At 32.8% G+C, this 19,174-nt stretch overlaps 1 protein-coding gene across 1 annotated transcript in view; it reads right to left on the minus strand.

Annotated features, from left to right (window-relative positions):
* The window catches only part of LOC148597783 (PAS domain-containing serine/threonine-protein kinase-like), a 43,770-nt gene that overhangs the window by 14,490 nt on the left and 10,106 nt on the right, over positions 1 to 19,174 (minus strand). Inside the window, exons 2-14 of the mRNA XM_088560568.1 lie at positions 18,417 to 18,510; positions 17,092 to 17,344; positions 15,376 to 15,578; positions 14,645 to 14,819; positions 13,857 to 13,993; positions 13,336 to 13,470; positions 11,957 to 12,080; positions 8,776 to 8,930; positions 6,489 to 6,600; positions 5,100 to 5,244; positions 2,625 to 3,622; positions 1,313 to 1,485; positions 834 to 998 (exon numbers count right to left, since the gene is read on the minus strand). Coding sequence (XP_088416694.1) covers positions 834 to 998; positions 1,313 to 1,485; positions 2,625 to 3,622; positions 5,100 to 5,244; positions 6,489 to 6,600; positions 8,776 to 8,930; positions 11,957 to 12,080; positions 13,336 to 13,470; positions 13,857 to 13,993; positions 14,645 to 14,819; positions 15,376 to 15,578; positions 17,092 to 17,344; positions 18,417 to 18,510 — 2,869 coding nt within the window. The remainder of the gene's footprint in view (positions 1 to 833; positions 999 to 1,312; positions 1,486 to 2,624; positions 3,623 to 5,099; positions 5,245 to 6,488; positions 6,601 to 8,775; positions 8,931 to 11,956; positions 12,081 to 13,335; positions 13,471 to 13,856; positions 13,994 to 14,644; positions 14,820 to 15,375; positions 15,579 to 17,091; positions 17,345 to 18,416; positions 18,511 to 19,174) is intronic.

Raw genomic sequence — 19,174 nt, forward strand, 5'->3', positions numbered from 1 at the left:
GGATATCATTACAATTCATCTGTATTTTTAAACAAATTTTTATCAAAATATCTGATATCACTGTTAGGGTGAATTCCAACTTGTGATTAATAAAATTCGTTTCTTTTCAAACGCACAATTTTAAATTAATTAAATAAACAAATCAAGTCATAAAGAGTGTCAACAAATCAATTTCAAAAGCCACACTAAACGTAGTTAAACCAACTTCAATCATGGTTTATAATAAAGCAATCAGATTTCCGACTAATTAGTTGACCTCGAGACATCACGGTCAATTAACCTTAAAGTCCTATCGAGGAGACTGACTGTTTACCTCGAGTTATCGGAGGTTTCAATTCATCCGAGTTCGAGTCATCTGAGGTAAAATTGAATTGGAGTAAGGGGAGTTTTGCTGGGACTTTGTTATTAGTTTGAGGTATCCGAGATTTCGACTAATCCGAGTTCTACACATGGAGGTTTGACTGTATAATGAAATTACATAACAATAAATGCCCGTTCGATTCAGACTATTTAGTTATGTCTAAGAACCAAAAAATAAACAGAACACTACAACACCCCAAAATTTGTAGAAGTCTGTCAGGCTTCATAAGAACATAATTTTAGGGAAACGAGGCAGATTTTAGGGGCCTGGGCCACATGGCCCCTGGCTAAATTCAAAGACTGTATCCAATGTTTTTTCAGGATATAAGATAAATAATGCAAAAAACAATATGCTTGGCTTTTTCATGGAAACAGGAGTTGACAAGAACTGGTAATGTATATATAATGAAAAAAAAAAGACTCATACTAAATCCAAAACACACTGAACACTCTAAAAAAGTTTGTCTTCCTACCTCTTTGCCATCAGTTCTCCGGGCACCTATCTTGACAAAACCAAATGCTCCTTTACCAATGGAGTCCAGTGTTTCATATTTTAGGTCATATAACCCTCGTCCTGGTGATTTATCCTCGGTTTCATCAGATTCTTTCCGCTCATTGTCATTCTTATCTATAATAAACTAGCACAAAAAAATTTGTTAATGACAAAACCTCAGAGTAAAGTGTCAAATGCTAATTTCATTTTTCTCTAAAGCAAATGATAGCAAAAACTTTGAAATTTCGAAAAGTGTAAGTCTAAGATGCTCTTATGGATAAACTTAATGTGATCCTTTCTTAAACTGATAGTGTTAGGAATATCTTTTGGCAATAAGTTGCTTGGACTGCAATTGTTCAGTACCTTCCCTTTACTAAAGTTGGACTTCCCTAATTGATAATTTATTCTTACCTCCCCTACACTACAGTTGGACTTCCCTAATTGATAATTTATTCTTACCTCCCCTACACTACAGTTGGACCTGTCCATCGTACTGTTAAAGCTTGTAGCTAGTGTCAGATTAGTAAAGGATTTTCCATACTCAGGCGCATCTTCTGGATCACGAGATACCCACATACAATATGTAAATGTCCCATCATCTAATTCTATCTTCTTAATTTGGAATATCACACCTGTGAATTATAAAATACTCATCCATATTAATTCAGTAAGGATATTGTCTTTACTTTTAGTTGTAACAGATATTACTTCATCAATTTCTTTGTGTGACTGATACACACATCTTAGAAAAAATAGCAAATATATTAGAAATTCTATGTGCAAGACCCCTACTCCCACCCCCAATTCAAATAAAGTTAAAATGTTAAACCCTTAAGTTGAAAAACCTCCCATTGGTGACTTCACACTACTGTGAAAGTACTATTGTTCATGGGGTACCAATTTTCGTTGTTTTTGTGGTTAGGCCAAACAATAAAATTTGGTCTCCAATGAAAAGGAAATTTTCATTGATGTGTATACTACAAACCTCAAAACCATGAATTAAAAAATCCAAGAACTTGTGTTTCTTCCCTAATCCACAAAAATTGGTATCCATGAATATGAAGTATTTTTACAGTATTGTATTCCTTCATGCATATCTACTTCTGATATCCACCTTCTTGTAAGATTTCATCAGAATCCTTGAAATGACCTAGGAGGGGTTGCACTTATAAGGTGAGATTTCAACACAAATAAAAAACCTTTTAGTAGAATGATTTCCCTTTCGAGTTCTATTAATTCATACACATCTACATATGTTGTCCAACCTCTTCAAAAAGTTTCATCAAAATCCAAAGTTGTCATAAGAAAAGTTGACAGATGAACAAAGAGACAGATTGATTCCTACATGCATATACCCCTAAATTTGTTTAGCAGGAGGGGGGATAAAAAGTAATTAAGACCAAAAAAATTATGTGTAATTGACCAATTTTGTTCATTACTTCTTTAGTGCTTCATTTCAATTTAATTGTTGAAAGGTTTCTTCCATTATTCATTTATTTATATTTTATCATAGCATTAACACCAAAAAGGTGTTCATCTATCAGAATGCTATTGACAAAAATCAATTAAATCTATTCCTATTTAAGGAGGTAGACCTAGGGTAAGGGACACAACTCTTATAAATCATTTGAATGTTTGTATTCACCATTATACATCAATCTCATGTAAACATCAAAGTAACTTGGACTGACTTCATTCTGTTTCAAAGGAAAGCTTGAAAGGCTTCGATGAAATTGAATATGACACAACATATCATTGATTTCTAGGTTACCTAAATGTGATCCATCCTTATGTACGCAGGCACCAGCAAAACTTCCCTCAGCATACACACTATTGTCCAATTTACTTCCATTTTTATTAAAATCTGGCTTCTGTTTGAACTCTCCACGACCTCGTCGATGTTTTCGAGGACTTCGGGATTTTGAATAAGACAAAGATCCATTAGACTTTTTCATAGAGTCTGAAGCACTGCTGGCAGAAAAGAATCCATATTTTTCAGCAAGACTAGAATCACACTCAGGCATTAAGTCTGTTAAGTTACTGTCTGTGCCAAGGTTCTCCCAAGAGTTTCCACATGAGGGAGATAATGCTTTAGGAATCTGTGGCATCTCGTCACAGGAGAGGTCTGATTCTGTACTACTACTCACTACAAAATGGTGGTTAATTGGAGGGATGTAGTCTACATTGTTTTGCATTGGGTTGTCATGGAAACTGTCATCTGTTGATTCTCTATATCCACTACTTGATTGACAATTGTTACTAACATCTCCTGATGCTCCCTGCTCTATAGAGTCAAACTGTTCTGATGGGATACTTTTATTGAGTAAATCTTCAGTAGAATGAATATGTAGAATTCCTACTTTGGCGGCGAGAAGTTCAGCAGTGCTACTAAGTTCTGACTCTTCATTGCCAGACTCAATGTCACTTAAATCATCTATTCTTTCAACTGGTTGTACATTCTTTGTAAACTGTTCCATTTCTGTATCACTGGACTTTTGTAATTTAGATGGAGGGATGTCACCTCCAGCATCTGGGGCAATTGGAGGAAAGAACTTTTTATTCTCTCTTGCAGTCGGTATAGTATCAGTACTTGAAGATGAAACATCACTTAAACGCACAGGTGACCTAACATCTGATTTATAAAGAGGCTTTATAATGTCATCACTGTCACTGTCAGAATCAAGGTTTAATTTCATTGCGATACTGTCTGTCTCAGCCAAAGGTGAAATATCTTTAATAGTCTTGCTGTTTTCACTGTCCAAGGCAGTCCTACAAAATACATGAAAAAATAAATACTTGTCTGGCCCAAGCTTGATACGACCACAGAGGTAGAATACTGATCTGTAAGAGCAAGTTTGACACACTATTTAAATTTGATACTGCTCCAATTTTGATTCTGATTAAATATGACATGGGATAAGAATTCAACCAGAATCAAAGAAGCCTTTCATTAATAAATGGTTTCAGTCACAACCCCTAAAATCAATATCAGTCTTCCTTGTGGGTGGCCTCAAAGAGATCAATTCACTTACATTAAAGTTACTGTCCAATAGTAATGAAAATGCAATTTTCTGACCTCAATTCCTAAACAGTTCTATTGACAACCCCCTAAATAAATTCAAGCCTTCCTTTCCTAATATGGCATCTTGCAGTACAATTTAAAAGAGATCCATTCACTTATATGCAAGTTGTCGTCCAGATAGCATAAAAACATTTGTTTCCTGTCCATAATTCCTAAACAGTTTAAGTGACAATCCAAAAATCAATCAATGCCTTCTATTGCAGAAGTCGTTTTTCCAACTACTTGATTTTGCCAGACCTAAAGGTTTTACCCAATTATAAAATGCATACAAATATCATCTTTGTGTTTAAAATCTAGGTACTTTCTTTAGGAAATTGTTGCACGAAAAGTTGGACTTGAATCAACAAAATATGAAGCAAAATGGCATACAATAAAGACGCCGACTTAATCAAAATGTATTTTGGTCAATTGGACATTGAAAGTGAACATCATAAATCATAATGATGTTCTCCCAAGAAATAGAATTTGATTGAATTTGAGAACACAGACATTGAATGGACTTGTGTTTTCCTGTTTCATGCACCATTAACTTTAAATACTTGGATTAAAAAACATTTCACTTGGGTGCTTTATGTGCAATGTAAGTCTGAATTAATGTAAAATTATGATATTTTGGAACCTGTAGATAATTCTTCATATATAAACTTTTCTTTGTAACTCCAAAGGTAAAAAGTTTGAGCATGAAACAGTGTGTGCAATGAGCATAAAAATATTAGAAAAATGCAGAGGTGGCAGCCAAAATGGCCTATTAACTTTGCAGCATTGAAAAAGTTAAAATCCATTCACTTATACTCAAGTTATTGTCTGGAAACCAAATTGTCTATGAACACCAGAAAAAATGCAGATGACAGCATGATACCATTATACAACTGCAAATTTTTACATGGAATTTTACAGATAAATTTAAAAAATGTAATACAGATAGAAATCTTGAAATTTTACCCAGCACAGTAATGAACTAGAAATACTGTGAGCAAGATCACAAAATAGAATCCCCCTGCTTTACATGTAATAAAATATATAACCCTTTAGTTGGATAATCTCCATTTAGGGTTACTCACTTGCACAAATATACAGAATTTGTGTCTTCAAAAGACTATATACATACACACACTCTAAATAGTTTTACTAACAAACTGAGAATGGTCAAGTTATTGTGCTAACCTAAGAAATGACTGTGCATGTCCTTTATTAGGTGTAGATGTGACTCCAGGTTTTAGATCAGCTAATGTCTCTAAAGCTGATGCAGTCTGGCCAGATATTATACTACTTCCAATACCCTGATCCTCACTACAATCAGTCTCTTTCACTGTAATATACAAACATAAATTATACTACTTCCGATACCCTGATCCTCACTACAATCAGTTTCTGTCACTGTAATATACCAACATCTGTTCTACTATGATGTCCTTTAAAGGTAGCCATGGTAAAACTTTGATAAACATATGAACAATGCCATAATAATCTTATTTCAGACATCAGGGATAAACCCAATTTTACTAAGGTCACAATACAATTGTGCTTTATAATGGTTGCCATTTCCTGCAACACACAGAACCCATCTTTCTAAACATGTGGAGAAACAAGTCCTTTAAGAATCAAATTAAATCACAGGGTAAAATTGTGCAACATAAATGGCCAGTCCATGGTAAAAAAAATGATAAAATGGAATTCCTGGGATTTATTTTTCTACATAATCAATGACCAATTCTAAAAGAGAACACAAAGTAGTTGTTTTAACAACTGTTACAAAAAACACTGATAGACAGACTATAGTAAATCCTTTGAGGCATGGAATATACAACAATAGTTTTCACCAATTAAAATAATTTTATATTATTATGATCTTAGTAATTATGATCACTGTTTGAAAATGCATTGCTGATCATTTTTATTGCTACAATTGGATGAACCTCTGTAGAATTTCATCCATCATTTCAAGAGAACCTAGCTTCATACTCACTGCTAAAATCACATAAACCAAATATCACAGTATCTGGGATGATCTTATGAGGTCTACAAACAAAGCAGAATTTGGCAAAATCGGAAAAAAAAACAGTAAAAAAAGAATCGTAACAGTAAATTTTAAATAGCAGAATTTCCGCAAAACAAAAAACAGAAAAAAATCATCCCTGCAATATCAACATTACTTTTGATTTAGAAAAACCTAAAATGTCTCAATTTTCTATGAACTTGGTTTGTATTTCATACTAAACAAAATCGTATAATTCATGTTTTTAGAAAAGACTTAAAATGATTTGCTGCAAAACTTGATAGACATGTCCAAGGTTCTTGTGGTTTACATGGGTATAACAGTGTTCTAGGATTTTTCAGAAATTGAGGTTTCAACAGGAAAAATCCATATAAAACCAACTTTCCCACAGTCAATGACTGCTTTTCTAACAAAACAAATCCTTACAGCATATGAAGTTTTCAAATTGCCACGAGAAAGTGTAACTAAGTCCCTAACTTTCCCTGACCCAATTTTCACTTTTCCCGGCTAACGGGAAATAGGAATCCTAGAACACTGTGTAACACAAAAAATATTACACTTCTTTCTCTTTATATGGCTACTGTTATCTTCACCGAGATCTTCTTTTGGTGCATGAAATCCATTGTCTTCTAAAATCTCACCAATATCTGGTATTAAAATTGAAATATCCTACAAAAAAAAAGAAAAACAATATAAATCACACCAAAATCTGGTATTAACATCAAAATGCCATAAAATAAAGAAACAACAAAAATCTCAAACTTACAGTTCTTCCATGGCAATAAGTAAACATCACCAAAAAATAGAGAAAGCCACTAACTGGCAAGTATTAATATAGAGACCATCACCAACTGGCCAGTGAATACCACCAACTGGCAAGTATTAAAATAGAGAATGCCACCAACTGGCAAGTATTAACATAGAGAATACCACCAACTGGCCAGTGTTAACAGAGGATACCACCAACTGGCAAGTATTAATATAGAGAATGCCACCAACTGGCAAGTATTAACATAGAGAATACCACCCACTGGCAAATATTAAAATAGAGAAAGCCACCAACTGGCAAGTATCAACATAGAGAATGCCACCAACTGGCAAGTATTAACATTGAAAATGCAAGTATTAGCATAGAGACCATCACCAACTGGTCAGTGTTAACACGGAGAATACCACCAACTGGCAAGCATCAACACAGAAGCAAAATTCATAAAACAAGTTCTAACATGTTTTAACATGTAAAACCCATAATTCGGATTATTTCCCTTTGGAGTCCTCCAATAAAAATTACATTCCATTATGCACATCTGCATATGACACCCAACCTTCTGATAAAATTACATCAAAATCCCTTGAATGGTGTAGTAGTTGCACTTACCAGGTTTTCACATGTAAAACCCATGATTTGGATTATCTCCCTTAGGAGTCCTCTGACAGTAATTGTGTCCCTTTATACACATCTACATAGAATACCCAACCTTCATGTCAAATTTTATCAAATCCCATGAGTGGAGGAATTGGGCTTACAAGATTTTAACATTTAAAACCCTTACATTAGATTATCTCCCTCTGGAGTCCTCCGACAGTAAATATAATCCTTCATGCACATCTAGTAATGATCAACATATGATACCCAACCTATCAAGATCATTATACATCTATATAATGGTAATGATAAAGTGTGATTAAATAGTTTTAAAAAGTTTTAAATTCAATTATTTGCTTGGAAGCACCTAGTTAAAATGTTGGTAGTCTGCATATAAAGATTAATCAAGGGAAACAAGATTCTAGCAGAAATCAAAAGAATGTAATCCAGGGACAAAGACCAGACAAGGAAAACAAGACACACACACCAAAATACATAAAGTAACCAAAATAATACATACAAAGTGACAAAAGTTTATGAGCAATTCGGGCTCCACTAAAAACTGGAAGGATGGACCAGATGCACTGGTAGGGTAAGCATGAAGAGAAATATAGAATCTGCAACACTAGAGAGTGGATTATCTAATTTCTTACATCGAGAGAAATTAGCAAGCTCGAACTGTAGATTCTGTTTCCTTTAATATTTCAAAACAAAAAAATAATTTGTGTGTGAAATATTACCATTCTGATTTACACACACCTTTTGACATCACATGCATACTTACCATCCATAAAAACATAAATCAGTCTATTTCTTTTTTCAATTCTTCATAATAATTTTCAAATAGTGTATTCAAGGTAAGAAAATAAAAAAAAAAAAATATCTTGTATTAATGAAATAAACACCTCAGACCAGCATAGTAATTCAAGAAGAGTTCAGGACAATAGATACATATTTTGTAGCTTAGATAATCAAATGCAATGAAACAGAAAACTCTAGAGAGAGACTAACCAGTCGTGCGATGTGAAAACTGGCTAGAAATTAGAGAAAAAAGGCAGGCCTATTTGGATAGTGGCTCACTGTTAATTTCAAACCCAGATATCAGATAACTATACTTTTAATTCATTGAGACTGACATAAAAAATACAAAATATATTTGAGTTCTTTATATTGAAACAAAACAGAATAAGTTTGAAATTATTACAATTATGGAATTTTTTTTAAGGAGGTAGACCTAGGGTGAGGGACAAAACTCATGAAGTCAGTGATATGTTTGTATCGTATTCAATTTCACCAAAGCGTATCAAGCTTTCATTTGACACAGAATGAAATCAATCCAAGTTACTTTGATGCTTACATGACATTGATGTAAAATGCTGAATACAAACGTTCCAATGATTGTAAGGTTTATGTCCCTTACCATTGCAGTTTAAGTCATGTATTAGATTAGACATTATAAATGATTCAATTATAATTACCTTTCCAATGAGTTCCTCACTATTATAACCAAACAGGAGCCTGGAGAAGTTTTCATTGATAGACTGGATTCTCCCATCTGGCAGGAATGTTATAAGTCCACTGATACTAGAGAAAACCCAAACTATACCCAGGTATATGTTGTCATAGCATCCATCTAGATAATCAAACGTACATGAAATATATTATTATACTTTTTAGATTAAGGTATATCATCCCTTTTATATATGGAGCATCTTTTATTCAAATGTACATGAAATATATTATTATACTTTTTAGATTAAGGTATATCATCCCTTTTATATATGGAGCATCTTTTATTCTGTCACCTAGCAAGTCTGTATTTTCAATGAGCAAATAATGATTGAAATGGTGTTAAAAAATCAGCTTTAAAACATTTTAACATATGACATATAAACACATACACACATTTATTGTAAAATCCTCTTTCAAGGGGAGATAATTGGCTGGAACACACATCTAATAAGTTCTTTTTTTTTCAATTTTACAGTATGTTCATTCAATGTCATCTTAGAAGAAAACAAAATGAATATATTGACAAAAAATATTTAAGTATGATCTACCTTAATCTTTAAATCGCACTGGGTGAAAAAAAAACATTGCTTGTGTATTATTGTATAATTACCACCAAATAAAAGTCATGAAACTACCTAACTCATTAAATTGATACTTTCTGAAATTTCCAACAAATCAAACCATCTCTAGAATAGTTATGGTTTTATGTCAAATAAGCTTAACCGAAGTTTAGTACTGAACTTTTTATCACAATTTTGACTGAAGTAGTGAGGAAGTCCAGCCTCCTTTTGTGGGAACTCATGGTATTTTCCCAATGAACTTATGTGAAAAGTTCATTGAGGCAGATTTAAGGAATATATTTTTGGGTGGATAACTTATGTTGGTGCGTAATTTTGCATGTTTTAGGTTATTGCTCATTGCATTGATGTAACACATAAAAGTTGAATTAGTATGTATTGATTCCAACAGTCTTGAAAATTTCCAATATGTTGAAAAATTCCCAATTGTCAAGATTAGGAACCCATTGGAAAATGGTCAAAATCGTACATCAGTTGTAAATTATGTTGTTTTAAGAAATTACAAAAAAGGGGTCTTACATAACAATTCTTAAAAAATTAAATTTCTCCTATCTTGAAATTCAAATGAGAGCAAAGAGACCCTTGCTGATAGCAAAATCTGAACATCTTTCAGCTTTGCCAAATTGCCTAAAAATTCATTCAAAACGGATATAACAGGTTTCTGATCCCACCATTTAATACTGATTTAAAAAAATTTTTTTAAACCAACTTTTAGTCAAACAAGAGGCTCTCACAGTGATTGGGATTAAAATTTTGCCAATGGGACTATGGCCCCTTTACCCTTCAATTCAATGGGAGATTTTCAATTTCAATGGACCATTCTAAAAAAAACACTGGACAAAATTTGGAATAACAGCTAAGGGTGGCTAGACATAGAAGACTAAATGTAACATAAACAAACTTTAATTTACACTGCAGATCAAATGTTTATTAAGAGTTAACAATTAACGTGTCAATTAATTGTCACATTTATACTAATGTATTGTCTTATCCTTTATCATAGTCCACAGATCCGCCATCAGTTAGGCTATTAAAGTAGCTAATGACAAATGATATGAAAGAGTCTATTTTTTTTGTTTGGCTGCAATCAGATTTTGAATTTTTTTGGGGTGCTTCAGGACCAGATAATATGACTCCACCATTATCAGTATTTTCAATAAGGGGTTCATAATTGTCTCTTGCTGCCAAGTTAGTTTCATCAAAAATGCAGTTTGATTCTGTTAATTACCATCATTAATATTTTTTAGGCATTGAAAAAGATAATTTCTCCTGTTTTGGTATTAAATTTATTCTTTAAAACAATGTTTATTGTTCTTTCAAAAGCTTAAGCGATCAAGAATATGTAATCTAAAAATTGACAAAGTACCATTTCATTTCCCAGTCTTCAAATCCCCTAAAAAAAACGTGGTGATCAAAACATCCACTTGCAGCTAATAAAAACATTGTTGAAAGACACGTTCATGCCTTTTTTACTGTCACAAGTAGTGGACAACACTCCACCATCAATGATGGAAACTTAATGCGCACACATGACGTGACACATTAGTCACTCAATGGGCTATTTCTAAGAGGAAATGCGACTATGGCGCATGGCACACGGTAATCCCAATCACTGCTCCCAGGAGCCTGAATCACTCACATAGTTAAATTTTGTCTTTCAAGTGCAATAAATTTAACAAGGAGATGTCCAACAATTTTGACTCAAGAAGACTTTGATAGGACTTATCATAAGGATCATTTCAGCAATTGAAAGTTTCTTTCTATCCATTATAGTTTTCAAGATTTTGCCTGAAAACTGTCAAAAAAAAAAAAAAAAACAACAAAAAACAAAAAAAAGTCATTTTTCATCTTACAAGGATTCCTCTAACAATTTTAATCCCTTGGAGACTTTTGTAGGCCTTATATAAGTTGTGTCAGAGGAGAAGAGTTCTGAAAAATTGTCAACAACGACGACAGGCGCCAAGCAAAATGCTAAAAATGGTCTGAAAATGCATTTTTCAATTTTCATTCCCTTTGAGGCCCACTGCTGTTTCCATAGCAACTATTGACCAATCATGGCAACCTGTTTTCTCAGGACACTTTGCCAGTTAATACTTACCCCAAGTTTGAGTTTCATGGACTTAATTTGAATGATCTAGAACATTTTAAATTTTTAGCTCAAATCACATAGGTACCACATCAACCAAATCTCATGAGGGAAAGGGTAAACAGCTGTAGTAATGCTAATGATAAAAATCTAACCCTATGCATGCAAAAATAAATGTATTGCTACAGAATCACTGAAGTATGAAATGCGTAAGCCAAAAGCATAAATTCAGGTAGATGGCACGTTTTAAATGGTTACATTTTTCTACTATAGTAATTAAAAACCGCCAATTTTTGTTATAATCAATTAAACTCAGTATAATTCAAATTATATGTGATAACATTACTCTCAATTACTATTGAAAATTTCCCTTACCACATTCCTGGTAGATGAGGTAACAGTTTCAAGTTTACCTTGATGGAGAGGCGGCACATGTAGTATATAGATTTACCTTGGAGATATGATGATAGTTTTTAGATTTACCTTGGAGATGAGGTGGTATATTTCTAGGGTCATCCTCGACATCTGATGCATTCTTTACTGAGATACTTAACGGGAAAGGAACACCATCTCTTGTTCTGCCTGTTGCTCTCTGTTTTCTTATTTCCTGTTGATAAATGTTTACTGCAGGTCTCAATTACTATGATGGAAACATGTTGCCAATACCATGGGGTTTTTAAACATGCCAATTATCGAATGCATGAGACTTCATTCATTGAAATACTTGTGTTGTATGAAAAAGACCAAAAACCCTTAAGCTTGAGTTTCAATTTAAGCTACTTGCATCTTTAGATGACTATTAAATTATAACCATAAAATACAGATGAAAAATTGGTACATCTGTGAGGGCAGAAGTTTTGATCTTGAAATATTATTAAGACTGTGATAGGCTTTTCTTGACATATATAACATACACTTTCAGCATCTAAGATACTTTAAAGTGTACCTTGAGAAGTGTTTGATAAATCTTTGGTATCATAAAGCAATGCTCTATCATATGAAAGAATGTGGCATACAAGGGATTATCTAAGATTCTGAAACACAAGAGATAAGTGTTAATACCTAATCCAAAGAGTTTACCAATTTTACTCTTCATAGAGACACTTCTTACAAAATTGGTTAAAACATTTTCATGTAACATCACAAGATAGAACTCAAATGATACAATCCTTAGAAGCTCCTAATCCTAAGGGATCCGTTTAAAAAACCTATAACAAAATACAAACTATTCTACACTGTTAACACAATAACTAAATTTCATCTTTTTCATTGTTTACCAGTGATTAATACTGAATGTGTTTACCTTGTCTTAAGTTTTACCATTGATTAACACTGTTAATATTATCAACCTAGTAATTAGTTTTACTATTAACTTATATTGTTAACCTTGTCTTAAGTTTTACTTTTGATTAATATTGGTAACCTTATATTTACTTTAACCATTAATATTGTTTACCTGGTGTAAAGTTTTACCATTGATTAAAATTGCTTGCCTTGTGTAAAGTTTTACCACTGATTAATATTGCTTACCAGGTGTAAAGTTTTACCATTGATTAATATTGTCTACCTGGTCTCAGGTTTTACCATTGATTAATATTGAAACTTTGTCTAAAGGTTTACCATTAATTAATGTTGTTAACTATGTCAATAGTTTTACCAATGATTGATATTGTTTACCTTGTCTAAAAGTTTTACTATTGATTAATACTGTTTACTATGTCTCAAGTTTTACTATTGATTAATACTGAAACTTCGTCTAAAGGTTTACCATTAATTAATGTTGTTAACTATGTCAATAGTTTTACCAACGATTAATACTGTTTACCATGTCTCAAGTTTTACCATTGATTTATACTGTTTACCTTGTCTAAAGTTTTACCAGTTTTTGGCATGGTAAAGGAAGGGATCAACTGTGTCAGGTCAAGGCCCTCAATATCATCAGGAGAATCAAATCCATGTAAATAGGCTAACTGATGGTCACATGACAGTATCACACCCTAAAATGGAAATGAAATATTTCCACTCAGTGGCCAAGTGTATACAGTCAAACCTCTGTAGCTCAAACACAAAGGGATCATTAAACTGTGTTCAAGTTATCAAAGAGTTCAAGAAATTGAAGTCTGAAGATTTCCAGATTTATTCTGTTGCCGGTCAGAGTTCGACTTGATGGTTAGAAATTGCATACTTCCTACTGGAGTTTTGTTAGTTCTAGGGTATTTTTCATTCGTGTGCAGAAGGTTATGTTGATGAAAATTTCAGAGTTTGAGTTTAAGGGTCAGAAATTTGTTTTTATTTCATTTTCTTTGATACTTCCATTGTCACCTTTACTAAAACCATTATCGTTCTGTAAAAATAGAAACTTTGTCTCTTTGTAAAAACAAACCTGATTATTAAATGTAACCATGGCAACTGTTCTTTCTACTGGTTCCATGACTACTAAACATCTTGGTTCTGTTTTACAATTTAACTTGCGGACCCAGATAGACACTGCCATTACTATACCCTCACTATCACAAGCATCTACCTGCAATAAAGCCATCAAAGTATGAACGGTAACATCGTGATTAATGACTGTGGAGAAACGTTTATAAAGGAATTCCAAATTGTCTTTACAATGCAAAGTCATAAGGAAATTTCAGTCCTTGTATTATTTATTTTGTGTAAACAGAAAATAATAAAAAAAAAAAAAAAGTAACAAAAAAGCAAGACTCTTGCCAAATCAACAGACACTGAACGCACTTTTGGTTTATGTGGATGTGGCTTTCATGATAATAAATTTATGGAAAACTGAAAAATACCAGAGGTACCTTGAGCGAGTGCTCATTTAAGATACTTCAATCATGCAGCAAAACAGATAAAATGTTGCCTGCTTGTGAGAAAATAAATGACAATATGATTCATCATTAGAATTAAGAGAAAAAGTGTAACATTTTGCCTGAGATTGTTTCCTTAATATATCTCTGTGGAATACTTACCACTTTGCCTGATATTGTTTCCTTAACATATCTCTGTGTGGAATACTTACCACTTTGCCTGAGATTGTTTCCTTAACATATCTCTGTACTGAATACCTACCACTTTGCCTGATATTGTTTCCTTAACATATCTCTGTATTGAATACCTACCACCTTGACTGATATTGTTTCCTTAACATATCTCTGTATTGAATACCTACCACTTTGCCTGAGATTGTGACCATCTCTCCTGAAGCTTCATCAAGATGTGACTCACTGATAGTAGCTTGGTCTTTAGGTTTTAATTTGATTAAGTCCCTTAAGTTACGACCAATCAAATCTTCTAACTCATAGCCAAACAAAACACAGGCAATATCATTTGCTATAAGAATCTAAAAACATATCACAACTATGTCAACTTTCTGAAGCAAAATTTGATCGATTTTCTAAAAATCGATTTTTTTTAAACTTCATTTTATGCAATTATACGATGTATTAACTTTAATTGTATTTGAATTGCCTATTCCATGGCTTAGTCTATTTGTGAAAGAAAACTGGGAAGAAAACAGACCATTTCATCAGCCTGATAAATAAGACTTTCGTATACCTGCTTTAATTCAAGAAATTTCCATCATTTTTTAAAATTTATTTCATATTGTAAAGAACATATCCATAGTGTAGCAATTTCCACATGTACAAAGTATTAAAGGATTAGAGTTTTTACAAAGTTCCTATGTTTTCAATGTTTAAATGTGTTTAAATTATGTATTTTAAGAGTTTTTGTCAATGTGTATTGCAAATGTGTACTATTTTACAAAACAAGATAAGGAATGGTTTTGTATTAAAATATAAATCACAGAAACGCCATTTTTACCATAGGCTGGCCATTTATATGATATTGTTTCACCCTAAGAAGTACATATATGCACAAGTATTAATTAAACTGACCTCTGATGTTTTGGCGTTGATCGTACATATTGCCTTGTTAGGGTTTCTGACTGTAGTAGGGAATGCTGATGTAGTGTGTCCGCCAAGATAGTTGTAAAATGACCAGTTCTCACTGTTAGACATGTTTAAACTGGTATCATGTGGACTCAGGAATGAGCCCTTGCTCCTAACAGGAGAGTAACTCACATCATCTAATTTACCATCTACACAAATAAAATAGAAGTAAATGACAAATAAAATAAAGAGAATGAGACATCACTGTAAGGTCGTACACAAGTTAACATAGATAATCTACTATTAAAACAAATGTCAAATGTCTAGACATCTATTATCGAGGCAAGTGTAAAGTGTCTAGACAGTCTACTATCATGGCAAGTGTCAAATGACTAGAAAGTCTCCTATCATGACAAGTGTCAAATGTCTAGTCAGTCACCTATCATGACAAGTGTCAAATGTCTAGTCAGTCTACTATTATGACAAGTGTCAAATGTCTAGTCAGTCTACTATAATGACAAGGGTAAAGTGTCTAGTCAGTCTACTATCATGACAAGTGTCAAATGTCTAGTCAGTCTACTATCATGGCAAGTGTCAAATGTCCAGAAAGTCTATTATCATGACAAGTGTCAAATGTCTAGTCAGTCTACTACCATGACAAGTGTCAAATGTCTAGACAATCTACTATCATGACAAGTGTCAAATGTCCAGAAAGTCTACTATCATAGCAAGTGTCAAATGTCCAGAAAGTCTACTATCATGACAAGTGTTAAATGTCTAGACAATCTACTATCATGGCAAGTGTCAAATGTCTAGTCAGTCTACTATCATGACAAGTGTCAAATGTCTAGACAATCTACTATCATGACAAGTGTCAAATGTCTAGTCAGTCTACTATCATGACAAGTGTCAAATGTCTAGTCAGTCTACTATCATGGCAAGTGTCAAATGTCCAGAAAGTCTATTATCATGACAAGTGTCAAATGTCTAGTCAGTCTACTACCATGACAAGTGTCAAATGTCTAGACAATCTACTATCATGACAAGTGTCAAATGTCCAGAAAGTCTACTATCATAGCAAGTGTCAAATGTCCAGAAAGTCTACTATCATGACAAGTGTTAAATGTCTAGACAATCTACTATCATGGCAAGTGTCAAATGTCTAGTCAGTCTACTATCATGACAAGTGTCAAATGTCTAGACAATCTACTATCATGACAAGTGTCAAATGTGTAGTCAGTCTACTACCATGACAATTGTAAAATGTCTAGACAGTCTACTATCATGGGAAGTGTGAAGTTTTAAAGGAAAGTGTTGTTCAACTGTAAAATGTACCTCTATTGAAGAAATATAATTTTCACATGACACTGGAAATTCTGATAAATCTAATTACATGTATGATATTAGTCATGTCTCAAAAGCCAAGCAATTAAAACTTGAAACTGGTACACTGTATATCAAAAAGACCTACAGTAGTCTGTCTAGCAATAATTAATATATAATGACCATGCTATGTGTATAGCATTTCAACAATTTCTTTTTTAAACTATATACAGGGATTTAAAGATGAATTAAGCATATTCGATAGAACTTATTTTCAATTTTCTTTTGCAAGAGATGGACATTTCTAAATACACTGAAAGAAGAAAGGGTGCTGTACCCTTTATTTTAAAATAGGACACTGTTATATACTTATTTAATTGATAAGATTGTAACACTCACTGTTGATACCAACATGGTTTTTACTAGTCTTAGGTTTAGACATAGTTTCATCTAGGCAGAACTGACCAATATTTATTTTGGGAAAAGACTGACTTCCTTCAAATGAAGCCTCCTGTCCAATCTGCAATCCAAACTGGTTAGCTCTTTCATATCGCCCACCTCTTATCCTATCTAGAGGAGAAGGATATGAAGGAGTACCGAATGACAGTCGTTTTCCAGTCAAACCAGCTTTATCAAGATGTAAATTGTGATTCTGCAATAGAAAAAGGAAAATAATCTAATTTTTACACTGACTTTCAAGTGACTTTTTGTAAAAAATAAGGGCTATTTTAAAGGCCAAATTCTTAAAAAATAAGGGTTAAATTCAGGATTTTTTAGTGCTTTTAACACAAAAATAAGGGATGACATTCTTTCTTTTTCAATTATAATACTTAAAGAAAAACAAGTTACTTACCACTGGCTAAAGACAATAATATAAAAGCTATTTACCAACCCAGAAGATCATGTCAGTGGCCGTCAACAATTGTATTCAGCAACTGCTAATGACCATCAAAATGTCTTCTGAGATGTTTATTTGATCATAATATTCATTTTCTGAAAGTATACTCAGCTAGATTCCATTAATACAAACAATATAAAGGGATATTACTATTTAAACATTTCAAAATTCGAAAAATAAGGAATTTCTCAACAAAAATAGAACTTTTTTTAGGATTCTTCTGCTTTTATTAGGAAAATTACGACTGTTTTTGAAAAATAAGGAAAATTAGGAAAATAAGGGCTCGCTTGAAAGTCTGCACTAAGAATAAAACTCTACATGTACACTACACATATAGGGAAATTGTTCATGGGAATAAAACCATCCCATTTTCATGTAAAACTCAACAACCATAACATGGATGTACTGAAATATTTAGAGTAGTGACCCAGTCCTGCCCACCAGCCAATGCTGGTCAAAATAGACGCGGGCTTGCAGAAATTTTGCTTTCAAGCCAATGTATCCTAGATAAAATTCTTTTTAGATTAAGAGTAGGTCTTGTTTGAAGTTTAGAAGTCAAAGACTGGGTCTGAGTACATGTATATATTCTGTCTTGTTATATTAATGTTTTTGGAAGTACATGTACTTCTTCTCTAGATATGAAAATTTTTAGGACAATGATTGAAGTCCATAATGTCAGAATGTTTTCACTGTCAATAGCAATACTTTTGCTCAGAACTACTACTGACACCAAGGCACGGGAATGCACTACAGTATGTACCTTGTAGAAGTGAGAGCCATGAATCTATTCAAATTGTACATAATCTATTAATGACCTTATACTTACATTTGGTAAAATTTCAGGTGTTGTCATTCTCTTGTATGTAAAATTGGTCTCTAAATCATTGATTCTGTAACTACTGTCAGTATCTGGAATGTGCCTGAAATGTGAAGAAAGTCAGAGTAGATAAAACAAGCATTCTGACAGTATTGCTGATGCAATATAGTGTCCCCTTTCGGCCTTTGAACTCACTGCCTTTATGAGATTTTTTTTTTATATATATGTGAAATAACAATGGATGGTGTTATTTTTTTAACAATCAAAATCAAACCTGAGCTTCGTTTTACAGTAGACAATAACATTTTTGCATTACAGAAAGCTGCATAAAGTATTCTCTTTCTATCACCTGGAAAGTTGAAAAAACTTTATTATTATGAATTAAAGGGCAATAACTCTACAATGACAGCAGCAATTTGCATCAAAATGATGAAACGTAAAATGTTATGTAATTTTCTATGTCCAAGGACCATAAGTTCCATATAAACCATTTTGCTGCAATAATATTTAAATTTAATTTGTAACTTGTCATGATAAGACAATATACCAAAAATGAAATCAATTGGATGAAGCAATACAAAAAAAAGTCTGAAAAACATAAAATTTCATGAAATTTTCTATGTCCAAGGACCATAACTTCTGTAAAAATCGTTTAACCATAATGTCATTCGCACTTAACTTGTAACTTGTCATGATAAGACTATATACAAAATATGATATCAATTGGAAGAGGCATTACAAAAAAAAGTCCGGAAAACATAAAATTT

This window comes from Perna viridis, chromosome 14, assembly GCF_037379345.1.
Source record: "Perna viridis isolate PV_CMFRI_1.1 ecotype Kerala chromosome 14, ASM3737934v1, whole genome shotgun sequence".
In the NCBI taxonomy this organism is placed as follows: domain Eukaryota; kingdom Metazoa; phylum Mollusca; class Bivalvia; order Mytilida; family Mytilidae; genus Perna; species Perna viridis.